This window comes from Trichosurus vulpecula, chromosome 4, assembly GCF_011100635.1.
Source record: "Trichosurus vulpecula isolate mTriVul1 chromosome 4, mTriVul1.pri, whole genome shotgun sequence".
NCBI classification, from domain to species: Eukaryota; Metazoa; Chordata; class Mammalia; order Diprotodontia; family Phalangeridae; genus Trichosurus; species Trichosurus vulpecula.
The window spans coordinates 66,503,709-66,523,363 of NC_050576.1; the positions used below are offsets into that span (position 1 = coordinate 66,503,709).

Consider the following 19,655-nt stretch of genomic DNA (forward strand, 5'->3'; position numbering starts at 1 on the left):
CTATAAACCGTCCTTAGGAGACAGGCTTTCTGTATTCTGGACATTCTGTAGTTACCCTGACATCATGTGTACCAGTGTAGACCATAGAATGGCCTTCTCTTATCCCTTGTTTTCAAAGCATGATAGGACCATTTGCTATCTCATTATCTTTTTATGCCATTTCATAGTTTGTAATGTGCTATAGCCTCTTTATGCCCATCATGATTTGTGTACTCCCATTTTTGAAATTTGCAATTCTGATTCCCTAAGAGAATGAGTTGCTGCCATATAGCATTTTTGGGAATAATCTTTCATGATCATTGAAAGTACTAAATAACTTCTCATATGCAATATTGACTATTTTATTCTAGACCTAAATTTCTTAATTTTAATAGACCAGCTCATTTAGCATCTATAATTATTGCATATCATCTAGACAACAATTATCCTAAATTCACTTAGTTTTTCCTGTGTGTGTGTGTGTATGTATGTATGTATATATATGTATACACACACACACAAACACAGATAAGCCTTTGGATCTCTCTAAGGAAATTCTTCAGTGTTCTGGAATTTGATACAGTTAGCCTAATGACATTCATAAACTGAGGTTACATGGGAAACCTTATCTTAAGGAAATCCATCTTCCATTTGTACTATATACTGGACATTCTCCATAAGTGCAAAAGTTTTTGATGACTACTATATTTTCCTGTTTTATGCCTCATTTCATATTAATGATTAAGAAGATGTTGATCCTCAAAGGTGTCAAATAATCTTATATCTTATTATTAATGGAGATATCTTGTTAGAAGGAAAATTTTAATACTACATTTTGCCCTATTTTTAAATATTTCTTTAGAATCAATAAACAATAAGCACAGTGGGATCTTATATTTTTTTTACCTTTTACTTAGTAAGGGTGTCATGGTCTGAGGAATATCATCCATGGTAGCCTGTTCCCTCTCCCATATTTTCACCATAAAAATAATACTGTCTTGCCTGACCCTGATTCTTGGAGGTATGCCATTGGACCGTAAATTCTCTAGAGTCTTTCATGCTAAGTCTAGTCTCAATGACAGTGTTTTCTTTAGTACCAATGTAAGTATATATAGGTTCATTGTTGTCAGATTGAACACTAGGTGAACCATTCTTTGACCAAGCCAACCCGTTAAGCAATGAAAAATACAGAATCACAGTTCTGAGTTGGGAGTTCAGCTTCTTCTTTAAAACTCCTTCTATATAACAAGTGGTTATCCAGTCTTTGAAGACCTTCAGTATGGAAAACTCACTACCTTTGAGGCATCCCGTCTCGTCCCATTTTTAGATAGCTCTACTTATTTGGCAGTTTTTTTTCCTTTATCAAGTTTTAATTTGCTTTCGTACAACATTGCCCTATTTGTGCCCTTTGGAGCTAAGAAAGCTCCAATTCTTCTTCTATATGATAGTTCTTTAAATACTTGACAAGAGTTTTCATCATTGCTACTCCCAACCCCCGGCCTTCCGAAGTCTATTTTTTTTCCAATTAATTAATTTTTAGTTTTCAACATTCATTTCTACAAGATTGAGTTCCAAATTTTCTCCCCATCTCTCCCCTCCCCCCACCCCAAGATGGCATGCCTTCTGATTACCCCTTCCTCTGTCTGCCCTCCCTTCTATCACCTCCCCCATCCCCTCCCCCCCACTTTCTTGTAGGGCAAGATAGATTTCTATACCCCATTGCCTGTATATCTTATTTCCCAGTTGCATGTAAAAACAATTTTTAACATTTTTAAAACTTTGAGTTCCAAATTCTTTCCCTTCTTCCCTCTCCACCCACCCTCATTGAAAAGGCAAGTAATTCAATATAGGTTATACATGTGTAGTTATGCAAGCACTTCCAATAATAGTCATGTTGTGAAAGAATAAATATATTTCCCTCCATCCTATTCCCCCCCCCATTTATTCTATTCTGTCCTTTGACCCAGTCCGTTTTCAAAAGTGTTTGCTTCTGCCCTCCCTTCTATCATCTCTCCCTCCTTTATCTCCTATCCCCCCTACTTTCTTATAGGGTAAGGTAGATGCTGAAGTCTTTTTTACTTCTGTCAGGTAAACATCCCCATTTCTTTCAACAGATAGCTCCTCATAGGGTATGGATTCAAGGCTCTTAACCATCCTTGTCACCCTTCTCTGGAATCTTGAGCAGATGCAGAACACACTATCCAAATGTGTTTTAACCCAGACATTGTCAGACTATGAGCTGTGAGACAAATCTGGCCCATTCTTTGTTTGTGGACCCTGAGCCAAGAATGGTTTGTACATTTTTCAATACAATAAAACTTCATTTAAAAATATAAAAACTATTCTTCGCTCATGGGCCTTACAAAAACAGGTGGTGAGCCACATTTGGCCTGTAGTTTGCCAGTTCCTGTTCTAGCCCATGCAGAGTACAGTAGGACTCTTCCTTAGTCTTGGATGCTATGATGTTTAATGCAGTCTAAGATTACCTTGCAATTCTTGGCTGCCATATCACATTATTAATTCATATTCTAGCTTGAAGTCATCTAAAGGCCTCATCATACTTTAAAGGATAGTTGTGACAACGGATAAAATTATTACAATAAGAATAGTGATCAATCCAAAAACCAATCCCCCATCCTCTTTTCTTTAACATTCAGGGTAAGAACTATGAATTTACTATGCTTCTGTTTTACTATTATGTAATATAAAGCATGTGTGAATAACTGAATTTTAAGCTATCCTTTTCATTCATAAAGGTAGTCTTTGTATTGTAGTTAAAGATAATAGATGTAAAGTTAGAAGACTTTTTCAAAAAATCCATTTACAAACTTGTCGAACAAGTATTTGCCTTTTTTGATCTTTATCTTTTCCATACTTAAAATGGCCATAGCATTTGACTCCATCTCTCTCGCAATACTGTTGTGAGAACTCAGGATGGCTGCCACCTGTAAAGTGGAATAGAAAAATTGAGGAAATTTATGAAGAAAATTATATTTGGGAAGATGAGAGGAAAAGCCTCCCATATCAAGAAATTGTGTTTCTCTGTATGCCTTATCACCAACTAGATATGTATTTTCCTGAGATTTGTATGGATTTATGGAACAAGTCTGCTCTCATAAGGTAATTAGTATACCATTCAGTGAAAAAGGCTGTGAATTATTTAATAAAATTAATAAATATAACAAGAGAAGACAGTTAAAGAAAGACTTTTAGATTCTGTCTTCTCCATTAAAAACTAGTTGCATTTCAGTACCTATCAAGATAAAATTTAAGCCCTGCATTTGGGTTTAATAAATAATTTCAAAAATTCTAGCAGTGAGAAGATTTATCTTGACAGTAGTTTGTGTGAAGAGATTTGAAGTTAATGTTATCTTTTGTTTCAGGGATCCACAGTTTCATCATTATGACGGCTTCCTCCATGAATTTAGAAAGCAAACCCCCTCAATACCTTAGCAGATAATTTTCATGAATTTTGCTACCCCCTATCCTCTCCTGTTCTTTGGTTTGTTTACAAAAATAAAGAAAAATTACCTATTGCTTAGCCTTCATATGATTGGGCCTCTGCAAACCAGTCCTCAGACAAGTTGGAGAATGTTTTTGAAGTCTTTCTAGTTTGGTGAGCCCTATCAGAACTTATGCTCCACTCATATATCCTGTAAGACCCCTCAGCAAATTATCAGAGTAGGATTTTAGTAGAATAAAGCAATCAGCTTGCATATATGGAAGCATAGCATCTAAGTGATAGAAGCATAGATTTAGAACTCTAAGGTAACTTAAATGCCATTGAGTCATTTTTTTAAATTAAATACACTTTTTTAGTTAAGAAATATTTTCCTCTACTTCTCCTACATCTCAAAACCTTATTTTACAAATGAGTAAATTGAGGCACAGTTTACATAGAATATAACAGTTCTGTGCTGTTCAGACATCTTATATGTGGGCCATTATGTTCATTTCTGGGTGCTATGTTTTAAGGGGCATATTGACAAATTAATGTTCAAGCAGAGGATCATTATGTACTCTAATTTGCAAATAAGGATAATTGTATAAGGTGATTGATTATAACACCATCTGCTTCTCTGCCTCCCACCATATTCACTCCCATTTTGTTGTGCTTTGCACAGAGAAAGCATTCAATAAATGTTGATTTGCTAATAGGAAACTCTTCAGTATAGATTAAAGAAAAATTTTAAATGGGACAATTGGAAAAAAGGAATAGTGCAAGATTTTTTTCGTTAATTTGCAATTTTGTAAGTGTAATGTGAAAATAAGTAGAATATGAAATTAAATGCAAAGATTTAAATAGGCTGGTAAAGTGGAAAGGAAGAACATTTTTGTGGGAAAAAATATTTTTATGAGTATTGTCAGCCCAGAAAACATTTTTCCAGAAAAACCTATTAAAGATAAATGAGTTAACGTTGTGATTTTATGTAAATATTAATAATTGTTTTTTTAAAAACAGGATACACAGTCAAGGATTTTAAGTTCACCTGTAGTTGAGACACTCCCATCAGTTGACATCAATGGAGATTCTCCTAGTATAGCTGAAAATATTGAAAATGTTGAGAATATTTCCACCTCATCTACCTCAGAGATCACTCCAGTCTCAGAACCTAAGTATAAACTAATTTTATTTTTTTTTCTTGATCAACTAAAGATAGAATCATTTGTTTTTTTGATATGAAGCAACCTTTTCCACAAATTTAATTTAGGCAAATAATGCCAATCTTTGTGCTTTATCTTTTGATTTTCTTATTTGAAAAATTAGATATTCAAATGAAAGTGAAGATGATAAATTTCCCAAAAGAAGTATATTAAATATATTGAGTAATCTCATTACTGTAATTTTCTAGAATTTGCAAATCATACACTGGTTAGTTCTGTTAGGTATCGTTTCTGTATTCCTATATGTTTTCAGTCTTACTCCAATACTACATATTTTCAATCTTATTTTGTCTTTAGGTTGCATTAATTTTAATAAAGCTATAAAATTTCCCCCTTTTTTCTTTATTTTGTATATATTTTCTCTTATTTTTTTCTGCATATTTTTTTTAAAAAGATACGATTCTACGATTCTAGCAGACCCAATTGGGAAGAATATAAAAACGTATGCAAGATATGGTCCTAGACCTCAAGGAGCTTATGATTAGCTCTAATGTAGCCTAGTGGATAAGATAGTGTTAGACTTGGGAGTCAGAAAAATCTGGGTTTGACACTCTGCCTTTGACACTTATTATTAGCATGACTATGCTAATAACTTAACTGCTCTCATTATTAGCTTTCTTAGCCATTAAATGGAGATAAAATACCTGTAGTAACTACCTTACAAGATCATTGTAAGGATCAAATGAGATAATGTATGTCAAGTATTTTTCAAATTTGAAATGTCAGCTGTTTATTATTGCTAGTGCATAAAGAGCTGGCCTGGGACATCTGGTTTTGAGTCCTGCTTCTGTCACTTTCTGGCTATGAGCCCTTGAGTGGTGTAGGCAACTCTCTAAGACTGTGAATTTCAGAGAAGGTATAGTCCTGCATGGAGAAAGAATGTTTCCTTATTTGTCTGTATATATCATTGAAATCACAGGTTTAGTCCCCTATCCCTATGCCTGTCCTGTCGTCGTCGTCATCATCATCATCATCATCATCATCATCATCATCATCAAACACACGCATATAATAAAGATTTTTTTTTATGGAAGTAGTAAATGTAAAGTCTTTCCCACAAATAATAAGATATATTTGACTATCCTTTATTTCTTCTCAAGAAATCAAATATTAGGGCCTTTAATATTTTAAAAATAAAAGTCTGAAATGTTATAAAAACTTCAGCGCTATTTTGAAAGTGATAGATGATTTCTCTTACTATGGCAACTTTAGCATGGTAAAATTTTATTGATATAAAAATAGAAGCATAGGCAATCCAAAGTTAATTAGTGTACAAGATATATCAGATTGCTTATTGCCACTATGCTATCCATGGTAATTAAAGTATTTATTTATAGTTTTTTCTTTTAAAGTACTGGTTTGTGAATTTTGTGGAAAGGGAAGATTCTCCTAGTATAGCTGCAAACTAAACAAACTAAATTTTGAATTTTTGTATATGAATTAAAATAGGGAAATACATTTACTCTAAAAAATGCTCTATAAGCATACCTGAAAAATTGTTTGACTTGAGCATTTTACTTTCTTACGGTTCTTGCGTTTAGTTATGGCATTGTGCTAGACATACTTGTATTTTCAAATAGTTTAATCTTTTTCAGTGATCAGAGTGTTTTTGTTTTTATTTTTCCTTTACTTCAGTGAAATAGAAAATTCCAGTGCTGATATCCCACTTGCTAGTTTGAGTGAAATTGAGCAGTCTGAAACTGACTGTAGTATTGGTGGGAGCCTTTATTCAGACCCCCAAGTTGAAAAACATGGGACCCTTGGTTTAGACCAGCATGTTGAACATTCAGCCTTTGTCAGTTCACCAGAAAGGTGAGTATGGAAAGTTGTGCTTAACTTGCTATTTTTGTTGTATAAGACTTGATCAATTTAATATATCATGGTTAGATTGCAGTGTATATGATCCAGCTAGTGTTTATCACTTATAATTTGTTTTGCTTTCACATGTGTAGTCTTGTTGGTCAGCATGTAGAAAATACTTCCTCTTCACAAGACAAGGGAATGATGACTAAATCAGAATTTGAGTCAGTTGAACCAAATAAGCCAGATGCTGATCTTCAAAAATCTGTATTAAATGCTTCAGAGAACTTAAAAGAGGTAAGTGAAATCTTTATCATCTAATACATTGATGTCTGTCAGTCTTTTTAATGCTAGTCAGTCTTTATAAACATCAAGTCACTATTTTTGCCACATGTTCAGTGAGAGGGAGAATTGATTGACAGATCACTTAGGCCACTGACTCTCAAGGATGATTTTGCTTATCCAGCTATTTCTGCATTGTGGTATAGGTAGGATTGTTTCAAAGTTAACAGTTCTGACAAACAGTATCCCTCAGCTCCCTGTTAGCTTGAAGTGGAAACCCACAACACTCTTAATATAATTTCAAGAAAGAGGATTGTAGATATTGGTCAGGGATTATAACAATTAAGTTCTCTGCCCTCGGAATAAGCAAATCAATTCAGTGCTTTTAAAGATTCTTTAAGCAGAATTTTTCTAAAGGAAGTTGTGAAACAAATACCCCGGTGCTGCTCCAGTGCAGTAATTGGTGTTCCCTTCCATGATAAAAGAGCTGGACTATCAGAGAAATGCTCTAGTTTTCCCTTGCAATATTATCTTCATTTGGTTACGGTAGTTTAGACATTTCTTTAAGTGTGGGCACTTGAGAGATGTGAGACTAGAGATTAGAAGGATTAGGGCTGAGTAAGTAGATTTGGAAGTCATTAAGGTAGACATGATAATTGACGAGAAGAAGCCCCAGGACAAAGTCTTGTGTTAACAGGTTTGATTTGGATGTAGATCCAATGAACAAGAATGAGGAGGAGAAAGTAGTGTCACAAAAACCTAGAGAGATGAGTTTTGAGAAGAAGGTGATTGACAAGTGTCAAAAGCTGCAGAGAGGTCAAAAAAGATGAGAATTTAGACAAGGCCATTCATTTTGGCAGTTGAGAGCTCTTTAGTAACTTCAGAGGGAACAGTTTTCATTGAATAAGGAGGTTAAAAGTCATACTGCAGTTAAGAGAGAATAAAAGTGAAGGCTCATATTGTAGACACGCTTCTCAAGGAGTTTGACCATCTCAGTGAGGGATCAAGTGCACAGGTTAGTGATTTTCTAGGTATAGTTACTATTTTCCTGAAAGACTGGACAATTTACAGCTCCACCAACAGTGCACCAATATTCCTGTCTTTCCATAGCCCCTCCACAACTATTTTTTTTTTTTTTTGCTTTTTGGCAGGGCAGTTGGGGTTAAGTGACTTGCCCAAGGTCACATAGCTAGTACATGTGGCAAGTGTCTGAGGCTGGATTTGAACTCAGGTCCTCCTGACTCCAGGGCCGGTGCTCTACTCACTGTGCCACCTAGCTGCCCCTGGTTTTCTTCTTTGTCACAGGTTCTTAAAGGGAGCGGTTATTTCCCCTAAGTTTTTTTTTTTTTAATTAAAACCCCCCACTTCTGACCCTCCCCTGCCCCAGTAATCAGTCCCTCCATGTAGAAATTGCTTTTTGGTTCTTGCTTTGTTTTCAATGATGAAGTTATCCTTAAGTTTAGCTACTCTGTTTCGGGGGAAGGGGGGGAGGGTTTGACCAGAGGACTAGGAATTTGACATCCTCTATCATTACTGAGTTGTTGCTCTTACAAACTCTTGATCCAGTTCCTCTTTCTGTTCAGGTGATTTGTATTATACTCAGATGACATTATGGTTTGTGTTTCTGACTTTTGATCTTCATTCAGATGTTCTCCATGATGTTTCCTCCCTTTGGTTCTTTGATTTCTTCATTAGTGTTTTCTCTTTTTGAGAGGGGAGGGAAGGAGAATCTAAACCTGTGGTTTAATTGGTATATTTGAGGAATTTACCTCTACCCATATATAGGCAACTGTTCTGTAACTCAGTTTTATAGAATTGCCTGGGGGCCCTTCAGTAGCAACTTGCCCAGGAGCTCATAGGCAGTATGCTTTAGGGGCAGGTTTTGAACCTAGGGCTTCCTGACTCCACCACCTCTCTCTATACCGTACCACACTTTCTCTCAGTATATACTATATTACTTAATAGACATATAAGTAATGTTTAATATAGAATGCTATTCTTTGAACGGATAAAAATAGTTAGATTGAATTAGCCAACTAGATTTGTAAATTTTTTAATACTTATTTGGTTTTTAGTTAGTTGATTTTTGAAAAGTAGAAATAAGTAGCTTTATATTAGTTGAATGAGGTCCATGCTTCTTCAATCAACACCCAAATAAATCCCCAGGCCCTTAATCTCAAATAGCTTTTAAGGTGGTAAGTTTATTTAATCATGACAGGCACTCTTCATGTAGTTTTTTCCCCCTTCACTGGTCTCTTTACTTTTTCTGCTTTCTTTAAAAAAGGAAAAAAATGTAGTAATAAATGTCTGAAATTTTATTAATTGCTGCTTTCTGAGTAGATGTGTTAGGGTTACCATCCTTTACTATTATAATAAACACAGTAATAGAAATATATAAAATCTTACAAGAAGGCAAACATAGATAACCTATTAAGGTTTTTTTAATAAGCCTGTGATTGTCTTAATAATCCATATTAATCTAATACTATTTTCATTAATGTCCTTAGAACTCTAAAATTTAAGACCTGTTAAGGGATGACTAAAGATAATCTTTTGTATATTTTAAAGGTGCCAAAAGTGTTTCACACAAAGGGCTATGATTCTGGTCTTATGATCCCCGGTTTTGCTTTCTTTTTGCCATTTTCTGTTGCTTCTATTTAACTTACTATTGAAATTTACCTGAAATTTTATAATGAAATTCTTTTATTAAGAAAGTGTCTGTCAGAATTCCCCATTACTTTTAAGTACATCCAAGAGTCACCAAATGTGATTTCATATAGCTGTGTGATGGTCTTAATTGTTTTCTCAGCATTGTATATATTAAAACTGTTGAATACTGAGGAATCTTGTCCTTGAAGTAAAAAAATAAAATACTCACTTCAAAGAAAATAGTCTAGAGTGCTTTGGTCAATTTGGACTAGTGAAAGCATGTTTCTTCATTGCTTTTTAAATGAAATATGATGTTGATAGCCTGGTCTTGAGGGTCATCTAGCTCTAACCTGCTTTTATAGTAACTAAACACTGGGCTTCTTCATGTATTCATTCATACTCTAGTCAAACTATACTGCTAGCTCTTCTCCATACTACCATACCCCATTTTTGTGTATTTGTATACTCTTTCCTCATCTTGAAATATACTCTCCTCATATCTTAACTTGTTAATTTTTTTTTTTTTCTAAAAGACCTATTTCAGGTAACACCTCTCAGAAAGCCTTTCATGATTCCTCTTGGCTAGAAATGTTTCCTTATATCTTGTGCCACTATAGTTGACTATAGAAAATGATCAGAATATGTACTTAGACAACTATTTTTTGTTTTTGTGTGTATATTTTTGTTCTGCCTACTAGAATTTGTGGAGGTTAGAGACTGTGTTTTTTTTTTTTTTAATCTTCATATACCTAGCAGGATCTAGAAGAGTATACTATATAGTAGGCATCAAGTACCTCTTGAAACAAATTTAAAGTTGTATGGAATTTTTTTTTCAGGTGACAGATTACAGAAAGCTTGGAGATGCTGATTCCACGCCTGTAGTAAGCCCCAAAGACCCAGGAGACATTCCAACATTTGATGAGTGGAAAAAAAAAGTTATGGAAGTAGAGAAAGAAAAAAGTAAGCTACAGGTTTATTCCCTTTTTATGTGGAGACTATTTAAATGTTTCTTATGTTTCTTCTCGCAGTGACATGGGATGACTAATATTTAAAGTAATCTTATTCTTAATGCTTTGCTTTTAGAAATCTTAATTTTGGAATTACATAAGTACTTCTCTCTAACTTAAAACAATTACATTACAAATTACATTTTATTGGGAAGAAAACTTTTCAAACTCAGAGATGTTGCAGACATTTCAGCAGGAGAGTTTTATAGGAAAAAAAACATTCAAACAATAAGTTAAGTATTTTGTGTTTTACTGAAAACGTATTTGGGAGACGTTGAAATTTGAGTAACAATAGTATAGGACTATTTTATAAAATCAAGAGATTTTACATACATACACAGCATTAGAATTTTTATCTTGTATGCAGCGCCATGGTAAGGGTTTATGTGATTTGGTCATAATTAGGTAGAAGGGAGAGGATTTTTGTCATTGTTAAACTCCGTTATAGCTATGTTTCGCGTTTTGCTTATTTTTTTTTTCCATTTTGGTGTAACACAACCAGCATGAATGAGTCTTTAGCATTAGCATTGGAGAGAAGACCGCATTCATTCATTGAGGTATTGCAGGAGTGAAAATGATACCATATGTGCCCCTCTCTGACTAACCCCTACCTCATAGTTGTCCCTCCCTGAGTCCTTTTTCTCTCCTCCTTTCTCACTGACTCCTACCTTGCAGTTTGAATCACCAGTAACACCCTTGGTTTTGATATATATATTTTGTTATAAAGCCAGCTAGTCTGAAGCACATTTGTTATATACACATATATGTGTGCATATATATATGTGTGTATGAAGACTGACTTTCAATGTCATAGAGTAGAAAGGCCCAAGTATTAAAGAATTCTTTTGAAAATTATTTATGTTAAGATTACATATGTTACTCATGTGTAAAAGATTATATAATACAGAAAGACATTATACCCATCGACGAAAGATTTCCTAGTGGAGAAGTTGCAGAACTTACATAGGGTTTGTTTTATTTAAGATAATAATGTCTATATTTTATATAGCACTTAGTATGTGTCAGACACTATGCTAAGAGCTTTGCAATGATTATTTCATTTGATCTTCACAGGAGGTAGGTGCTATGGTTATTGTCATTTTAGAGATGAGGAAACAGAGGTTAAGTGACTTGCCTGCCTAAGGTGTCTGTCTGTCTCTCTCTCTCTCTCTCTCTCACACACACACACACACACACACACACACACACACAGAGAATACGCATCTGAGATTGTATATGAACTCAGGTCTTCTTTACTCTAGGCACAGCACTCTCTCCACTATACTACCTAGCTTCCCCTATCATTGTTACATCCCCAGAATTTAATACAGTGCCATTGCACATCATGGAAATTTAATAAATGTCCAATTTAAATGGAATATGAATATTGCTAATTAGCTAAAAAGAATACTAGATTAATTTTAAAACTGTGCAGATAAAATAATTTGAGTTGATTATATAAGCAGAGGTTTTTTGTTGTTTTCTTCTTTCCTATTTCCAGTAATTCCTATTCTTAACCGACAGGTAGAGTTAATAGTTTTAGAGTTAATTAAGTATGGTGAGTTGTTCTCTCTCATTGATAACAATAGAAATGTTTATAAATAATGTTTATCTACAGGTCAGTCAATGCATCCATCTTCCAATGGTGGTCAACATTCAACCAAAAAGGTCCAGAAAAACCGGAATAATTATGCTTCAGTAGAATGTGGTGCCAAAATATTAGCAGCTAATCCAGAGGCCAAGGTAATCTGTTTAGAAGCTTAATTTCTTGAATTTTTAGAAGGTTAAGTTTTTAGAGTAATCAGTACAGTTACATGAAAGAAGTTTAAATTTGATTTGAGGTCCTGATAATGATACCCACTTCCCTTTTTCTTTTTTATTCCTGTCACGTGTTATTATATTACAAGTCTCTATCATCAGACCTAATCTTTTTTTTCCTCTCCACTGTGTATTTCATTCCAAGCCTCTCTCTGGAGTGCCAGTCCCATATCACCAACTGCCTCCTGGACATTTTAAATTGGGTATTTTATAGACATCTCAAACTGAACATTTCTAAAACAGAAAATACTACCATTTATTTCAAACCTTCACCTCTTCACATCTTTGCTATTTCTACTCAGGACACCACAGTACTTCTCTTCTCTTAAGTTCATAACTCCAGCATCATTCTCTCCTCCTTCCTTTCACTCACCTTGCATATGCATTCAGTTGTTAAATCTTGGTGTTTCTACCTCCCTGCTATCTTTCATATTCCTTCCCTTCTTACTAATCACACAAATAGTACCTTAATTCAGGCTGTCAACACTTTCTCCTGGACTTATGCAGTGCCTCAAATCTCTCCACATTCCACTCTATCTTAATGAGATATTTGTAAAAGAGGTTTTTAGCACAGTCCCTGGCACATCGTTGGCACTGTTGTAAGTGCTTACTGGTTTTCCTTTTCCTTCCCCATCTTCCACGTGGCTGCCAAAGTGGTTTTCCTTAAGTGCAGGCTCTGACCATGTCATTTCTTTTCTCAGTAGTTTTCCAGTAGCTCCCATTTGACTGTTAAAGAAAACTCTTCCCAAGCTGCTCACTGCCTGTCTTTTTAATTTCATTATTATTTTCCTTCCCACATTCTCTGGTCTGGCTGTGCAGTTGTGGTATCACAGCACTCCATCTCCCATCTTTGTTCTTTTGCTCTGGCTGACTGCCATATTTTCAATACCATACATTCTTTCCTCTTCCTGTCTTATGGAATTGCCTACTTCCTTTAAGACTCACCTTCAGGGCTCCTTTCTACATGAAGCTTTTCTAGATTCCTTCTGAGTGCTACTGCCTTCCCACCCTAAACCACCTTGTATTTATTTTGCATGTACTTATTTATATATGTTCATGCTGTCCTCCAAGGTTGAATGTGAGCTTCTTTTTTTTTTTTTTTTTTGTACTTGTGTCCTCACCACCTAGAACAGTGACTGACACATAGGTGCTTTATAAATATTTGTTGACTGATTTGAGTCTTGATTCATAATTAAATTTATGCATAAGATAATTCTTTTAAAAGCATTTTTGCATAAAAGTTCCAAATAAAGTGACCTTTTCTGTTTTCTTTGAGAATTATGATGCTGTAAATTTTTTTAAACTTAGCGACAATGCCACATAAGCCTTTAGTAATTTCTTTTTTAAAAGTGGAGAGAACATTTAGACTATAATCCTTAATGTCTTGAAGAAATGTGAAATATTATTTCTTTAAATAAAATTTAGGAACAAATATATGAGTTTAATTCAGTTTCAAATCATTTTTTATAGATTTTAGTATGCTTTCTAAGGTTTAAGTACCTGAGGAATTGAAAATGCGGAAAATTAAGAGGTTTATAACTGTTCAAAAATAATTTTTTCCCTTTTTTTTGCCTAGTATTTTCCTTTTGTAATTATTTTCTCCTCTTTACATAGAGCACATCTGCAATTCTGATAGAAAACATGGACTTATATATGCTGAATCCATGTAGCACTAAAATTTGGTAAGTTAAAGTCATAATTATATTTCTATATAAACACATTTTATAGGTATAGGCCTATCATAGGAGTTAGGCCTCTCAGTGATCTCTAGGCTTATTCTGGCCAGCTATTTTACCTAGTTCCTGATCACATTGATCAAAAGAATGCAACCCAATAATCGTAAAGGAGGTGAACAAGCATTGTTGTGCTAATTGAATGGTCTTAGCCTACATATAAAACTGTTGTCAGCCCGTACTGTTCTTCTCCTGTTTATAAAGTGTGTACCGTTAGGAAATTTTTCCAATCCTACTGGCCTTTTTTTTTTTTTTTTAAACCTGAATACATACACTGTATGTAATTTAAGCAGAGTGTCTCCTCCTCCCAGAGTAGGGAACTGGGTGTAGAATATTGCTTATATAATTGTTTGGTTTTCCTGAATTGCCTTTTCTTTCCTCTTTTGAAAGTCCTTGTTACAAGGGATACATTTGGAAAGGAAAGCAAGTAGAAACAAGAGGACATTAACATGTTTTTTTTAAAGAAAGGAAGTTAGAAAAAGAAATTTCAGTTAAAAATTGCTGCTGTCACTTGTAAGCATATTATCTTTTTATGAGAGGTAACTGAGTGTTTACATATAATTAAGTAAACTTCACTGACTTCTGGCAAAACTCCTAGAATAGAATATTAAAGGGATGGTTAATGAACATCAAGAAAAGGAAACAGTAATCACAAAGAGTCAGCAAGTCTTGATCAAGAACAAGTCATGTCAGATTAATCTTATTTCCTTTTATAACATATAATCTACTTAGAATTCAGCAATCAGTCTTGTACCATCCTGGTAGACAAGTTTGCACAACAGTATAATTAGACGAATTATGCTTTGTATGGTGTATATGAAGGAACTGGAAATGTTTAGCCTGGAGGATAAAAGAGTTTCTGAAGCCCTGCCATATGGAAGAGAGTTTACTTTTTCACTTTGGCCCCAGAGGACAGAACTTTGAGCCATGGTGTGAAGTTACAGAGAGGCACATTTAATCCTGATGTATGGACAAATTTTCCTTAGAATTCAGGCTATTTGAAATGACATAAATATAGCCTTGAGATTTATTGGGCTTCCCTTCACTGGAAATGTTAAAACAAAATCTAAATAAATAACCACTTACTTGGTATGTTATGTATGGGGTTCAGAAACTGGACAGATGAATGGTAGAGTTAAAAAAGAAGCAGAATGCAAAAATAGAAGTTCTGCCTTCCTGCTCTTGTTTGTTAACACCACATCCACTCCAGCTGTGGTCATTGGCACCTTTTGGAGATGAGGGAGGGAGCCTTTTGTTGTCCATGGCATTTTTTTATCACTGTGGGCATATTCTTAGCTTTAGATTCCTGAAACTCTTCATGCACGAATTTCATGGCAGGAAGGCAGTGTAGACTACTAGATTTGGTGTCAGTAAGACCCAAATTCAAATCCTGGCTCAGTCGTTTAATAACTGTATATATAAAGAGCTTTTCAGATTTTAAGGTGCTATATACTAAACATGTCAACTGCTTGTTATTATGGCACACTTTTTTATTCATCCTGTGTTACATGCACATGCTTCTGTTGTCTTGTATTTTTAAAATATAAGTTGGTAGGTGACTTCCATGTACATTTTTTCATTGATCTCTGTAGACAGTTCCCCATTTTCTTCCTCATTAGAATTGTTTCTCTTTTGTCTTCAGAATTTCATTCTTTTGATCTACCATCTATCCTGTGCTGGCTTTCCTAGAAAAATATTAGGTCATGATATCCTATCTGTACTTTGGAAACTTTGAAATCTGGCTTCCATAATTTTGTACTTGTTTCAGACTGTTCTTGATTTTTCTTGTCTTATCACAAATCCAGAGATAGTCATGGTTACATCAGTGACGATTTCTTCTTTATTGGTGAGAATCAGATCTGGAGTAGCAGTTTCACTCTTGGCCTTGCTTTTTTGAAGAATGAATTTATACTTTCAGGATTAAAGATCTCATCAGAGTCTCTTATTTTTAATAGGTATAAATTATGGATGCCAGACTGTCTCTGCATTCGTTTGTTTATTTAGAATGTGTATGTAATTAGAATTAAACGGATAATAAGAAGTAATGTTTTCAGTTTCAGAAGTCTCCCTGGTGCTGAGCATCACTGTTTGTACATAATTGGCACTTAATAAGTGGTTATTAAAATGAAATTTCTGATGTAAATTATTTTTGCTGTAGATTATACTCCCATTAGAGGAAATAGTCATGGGAAATATGTCTTCATGTATTGAAAACTTAAATTTCTCTTCAGCCCAGTTTTCTCCAAATTAGATATTTCCTTTACTTTTCTGCCCTCGTAGGGGTTTTTAAAACATAGATTACCTTCTCTGAAATTTTTATTGATGTCTTTTTTTTACATCATCAGTTTCTGCTAAAATCTGTCTCCCTCTCTTCTCATATAAGAAACAACACTTTTAAAGACCAAAAAGAAAACGAAAAGTGAAGAAAACAGCATAACTGAACAACTCATAGAAAAGTCTGAAAATATGTTCACTCTAATACGTATCATGGAAATGATGTAAATAGGTGGGGTAAAGGTGTCTTCTCCTATTTCTTTGGAGTCATACTTACTCTTTGTAATTCTGTAATACTCCCTTTTTTCTGGTTCTTTTCATTTGTATTGTTGTAGTCATAGCAAGGAAATTTCTATGAATCAAGGAAAAGTAAAGGAAATAGTTTTATTTAGTTTGTAGAAAATAGGACTGAGGAATGTTGAATTTTCGGTACATGAAGACATTTCGCTTTGTGTCACTTCTTATAGATTTTTCCATGCTTTGTATTCATTGTACTGATCATTTTTAAGAGTGTACTCATATTCCATTATATTAGTGTACCAAAATTTTTTGAACTGTTCCCCAATGGCTGTGTACATGAATTTTCCCCAATTCTTTACTATCATAAAAGATGTTGCAATAAATCTTTTGGTATGCATGAAGACGACTTCTTATCAAAGGCCCCCTCAGGAATAGTGAAATCTCTTTATAAAATCGTGTGGACGTTTTAGTCACTTCATTTGCATAATTCCAAATTGCTTTCCAAAATTGTTATACAACTTCACAGCTCCTACAGCAATGTAGTAGTGTGCCTATCTTTTCATTGCCCTCCCCACTGGCTATTTCCATCTTTTATTATTTTTTTTTTTGCCAGTTTGCAGGATATGAGGTGAAACTGCATGATTGTTTTGATTTGCATTTCTCTTATTAATGATTTGGAGCATTCTTTTATATGGTTGTCAGTAGTTTGAAATTATTTTTAAAATTGTTCTTATACTTTGCTTATATTGGGAAATGGTTCATCTATGTGCATATGCACAAAGATATATATGTACATATATACATGCACATATATGTTGATTATATATCATAGGTACCAAACCACTATTGGAGAAATTTGATATAAAGCAATTTTTCCCCATTCAACCACTTCCCTTCTTATCCTCAGTGCATTAATATTATATGTACTAAAGCCTTTCAATGTTGCATAAATCAGAATATGGTATGCTTCTTTTTTAAGTTTTTATGTCATCATCTCTGATATTATGGTCACATATCCATTAAAAATGTATTGTGGAATACGGTGTTGGATTTTGGTCCAAGACTTAATTTCTTCCATGTTGATACTTAGTTTTCCTAGAATTATTTTTTAAACAGGGAGTTTTCATGTTTTCTAGTTTTGTTTCTGTTGTTCTGAATTCTCTCTTCTGTAAGTCTTATTTCTTAGATCTTTTTTTTTAACTATATTATCAGATAATTTTCATGGTTGCAGTTTTATAATATAGTTTTGAGTTCTGGAGGTGCTGCTCTTTCTTCATTCTTACTTTTTTATTATCTTTCCCTTGATAGTCTAGAGCTTTTATTTTTCCAACTGAATTGTGTTATTATTTTAATGAATTCTACAAAATATCCCTTTGATAATTTGGTATAGCATTAGAAGTGTAAATTAACTTGAATAGTAATTGTCATTTTTATTATACTGTAATGGCTAGTAATGAGCACTGTAGTATTCCTCCAGCTAGTTAAGTTGTTCTTTATTTCTTTACATTTTATACTTTAAGTTTTTAATACTTGTAATTGAATCTAGTCAAGTATTTTGTGTGCTCTGCTAGTTTGATTAGCAAATATTTTATACATTTTGCAGTTATTCTGAATGGGATTTCCCTTTCTGCTAAGTCCCATTGGATTTTGTTATTGTATAGAAATGCTATTGATTTTTGAGGGGTTTTATTTTGTAGCCTGCAACTTGACTGAAGGTGTTTGAAAATCGGAACAAAACAGCAAATGAACCAAGTGAAATCACAGTAAAATTTAAAGAAAATGAATGATTAGAAACTATGTTATATGCTAACAAAAAATAGAGAAATATTTAAAAATATAAACTACTCAAACTAAGAGAATACAAAAGAGTTCCTAAATCACATTTAAAAAATAGAACTAGCTATAGCAGAACTACCAAAGAAAAAACTCATTTTCCTTACGTTTTCACAGAATTCTACAAACTTTTAAAGAACAATTAGTACCATTACTATTCAAATTATTCCCAAAAATTGAGAAAGCATATACCCTGCCAAATTTCTTTTATGACATAAGTTCAGTCCTGATACCTCAACTAAGGAAAGATAAAACACAAGAAAATGATAATCAACAATATTAATGTATATTGATAATAATATTAATGTATATTGATTAAATGATTTAAAGTAAAATCTGTTCAGACTACTGTCACTCATCCAGGTAATCAATCATTATGACCAAGTTAGATTTATACCCAGAATACAAGGATGGTTGAGTATTGGGGAAAACAGTCAACATAATATTTAAAACCAAAAATAAATGCAGAACCACATGATTACCTAAATAGATTCAGGAAAAGTCTTTGGAACAATCATTTATGCTTTTAAAAACTCACAATAGGCATAGAGGGATCTTTTTTTTTTAAATATAAAAATAATCTAAAACTGAAAGCAAGCATCATATGCAATAGGTATATACTAGAAGTTTTCCCAGTAAACACAGGAGTAAAGCAGCATGTCCATTGTCCCTGCTATTTGACATCATTCTGGAAATGCTACCAATATCAATAAAAAAAAAGAAATTTATTATAGGTAAAGAGATAAAACTGTTGCTGTTTGTCGATAACATGTTGGCTTCTTGGAAAATCCTAGGGAATTAGCAAATATACAAATTGAGACAATTAATTGCTTTTCTATGACGTTATTTTGATTCATTTATGGGCCCAAGGTAGAGCATAGTCTAGTACCTTTCAATCCAATATATCAAAATAGAAAAATATCCTGTATTAGTAAGGCAACATATTCATGACCTTGAGGATGACCATGAACATGCCTGTATGGTTTGAAATTGGAAAGTTTGAAAAACTGTCTAGGTAGAAGAAGGCAGAGGAAGTATAACATTTATTTAGACACCAGAAGATCCAATCCCAAGACCAATATTTATTTTGTATTGTATTTATTTTGCACCTCATGTTATCTGGCTACTATGTCAGAAATACTGTCGAATTTTTGTTATAGTAGACAAGACAAGTATGGCAAGAGATATTTTAGAAGTACCTTCCAAGCATGTCTTATATAGTGAAATTACATGCATTTTTAGATATCTAGACTTTTAATTAGCATTTTCAAAAGTAGATTAATGGAGTGTACTTAATCACAACTCTTTAAATATTCTGTAAACAACTGCACACATTTAAACTTGTTTTAAGGAGCATTTTCTGGAGCTGATACAT

The 19,655-nt window shown here is 33.7% G+C and overlaps 1 protein-coding gene across 2 annotated transcripts in view; it reads left to right on the forward strand.

Annotated features, from left to right (window-relative positions):
* SUCO (SUN domain containing ossification factor) overlaps positions 1 to 19,655 on the forward strand; it is a 90,354-nt gene that overhangs the window by 37,637 nt on the left and 33,062 nt on the right. For both annotated transcript variants that reach the window (XM_036754367.1, XM_036754368.1), the window contains exons 4-9: positions 4,442 to 4,596; positions 6,280 to 6,456; positions 6,597 to 6,741; positions 10,212 to 10,335; positions 12,001 to 12,125; positions 13,815 to 13,882. In XM_036754367.1, coding sequence (XP_036610262.1) covers positions 4,442 to 4,596; positions 6,280 to 6,456; positions 6,597 to 6,741; positions 10,212 to 10,335; positions 12,001 to 12,125; positions 13,815 to 13,882 — 794 coding nt within the window. The remainder of the gene's footprint in view (positions 1 to 4,441; positions 4,597 to 6,279; positions 6,457 to 6,596; positions 6,742 to 10,211; positions 10,336 to 12,000; positions 12,126 to 13,814; positions 13,883 to 19,655) is intronic.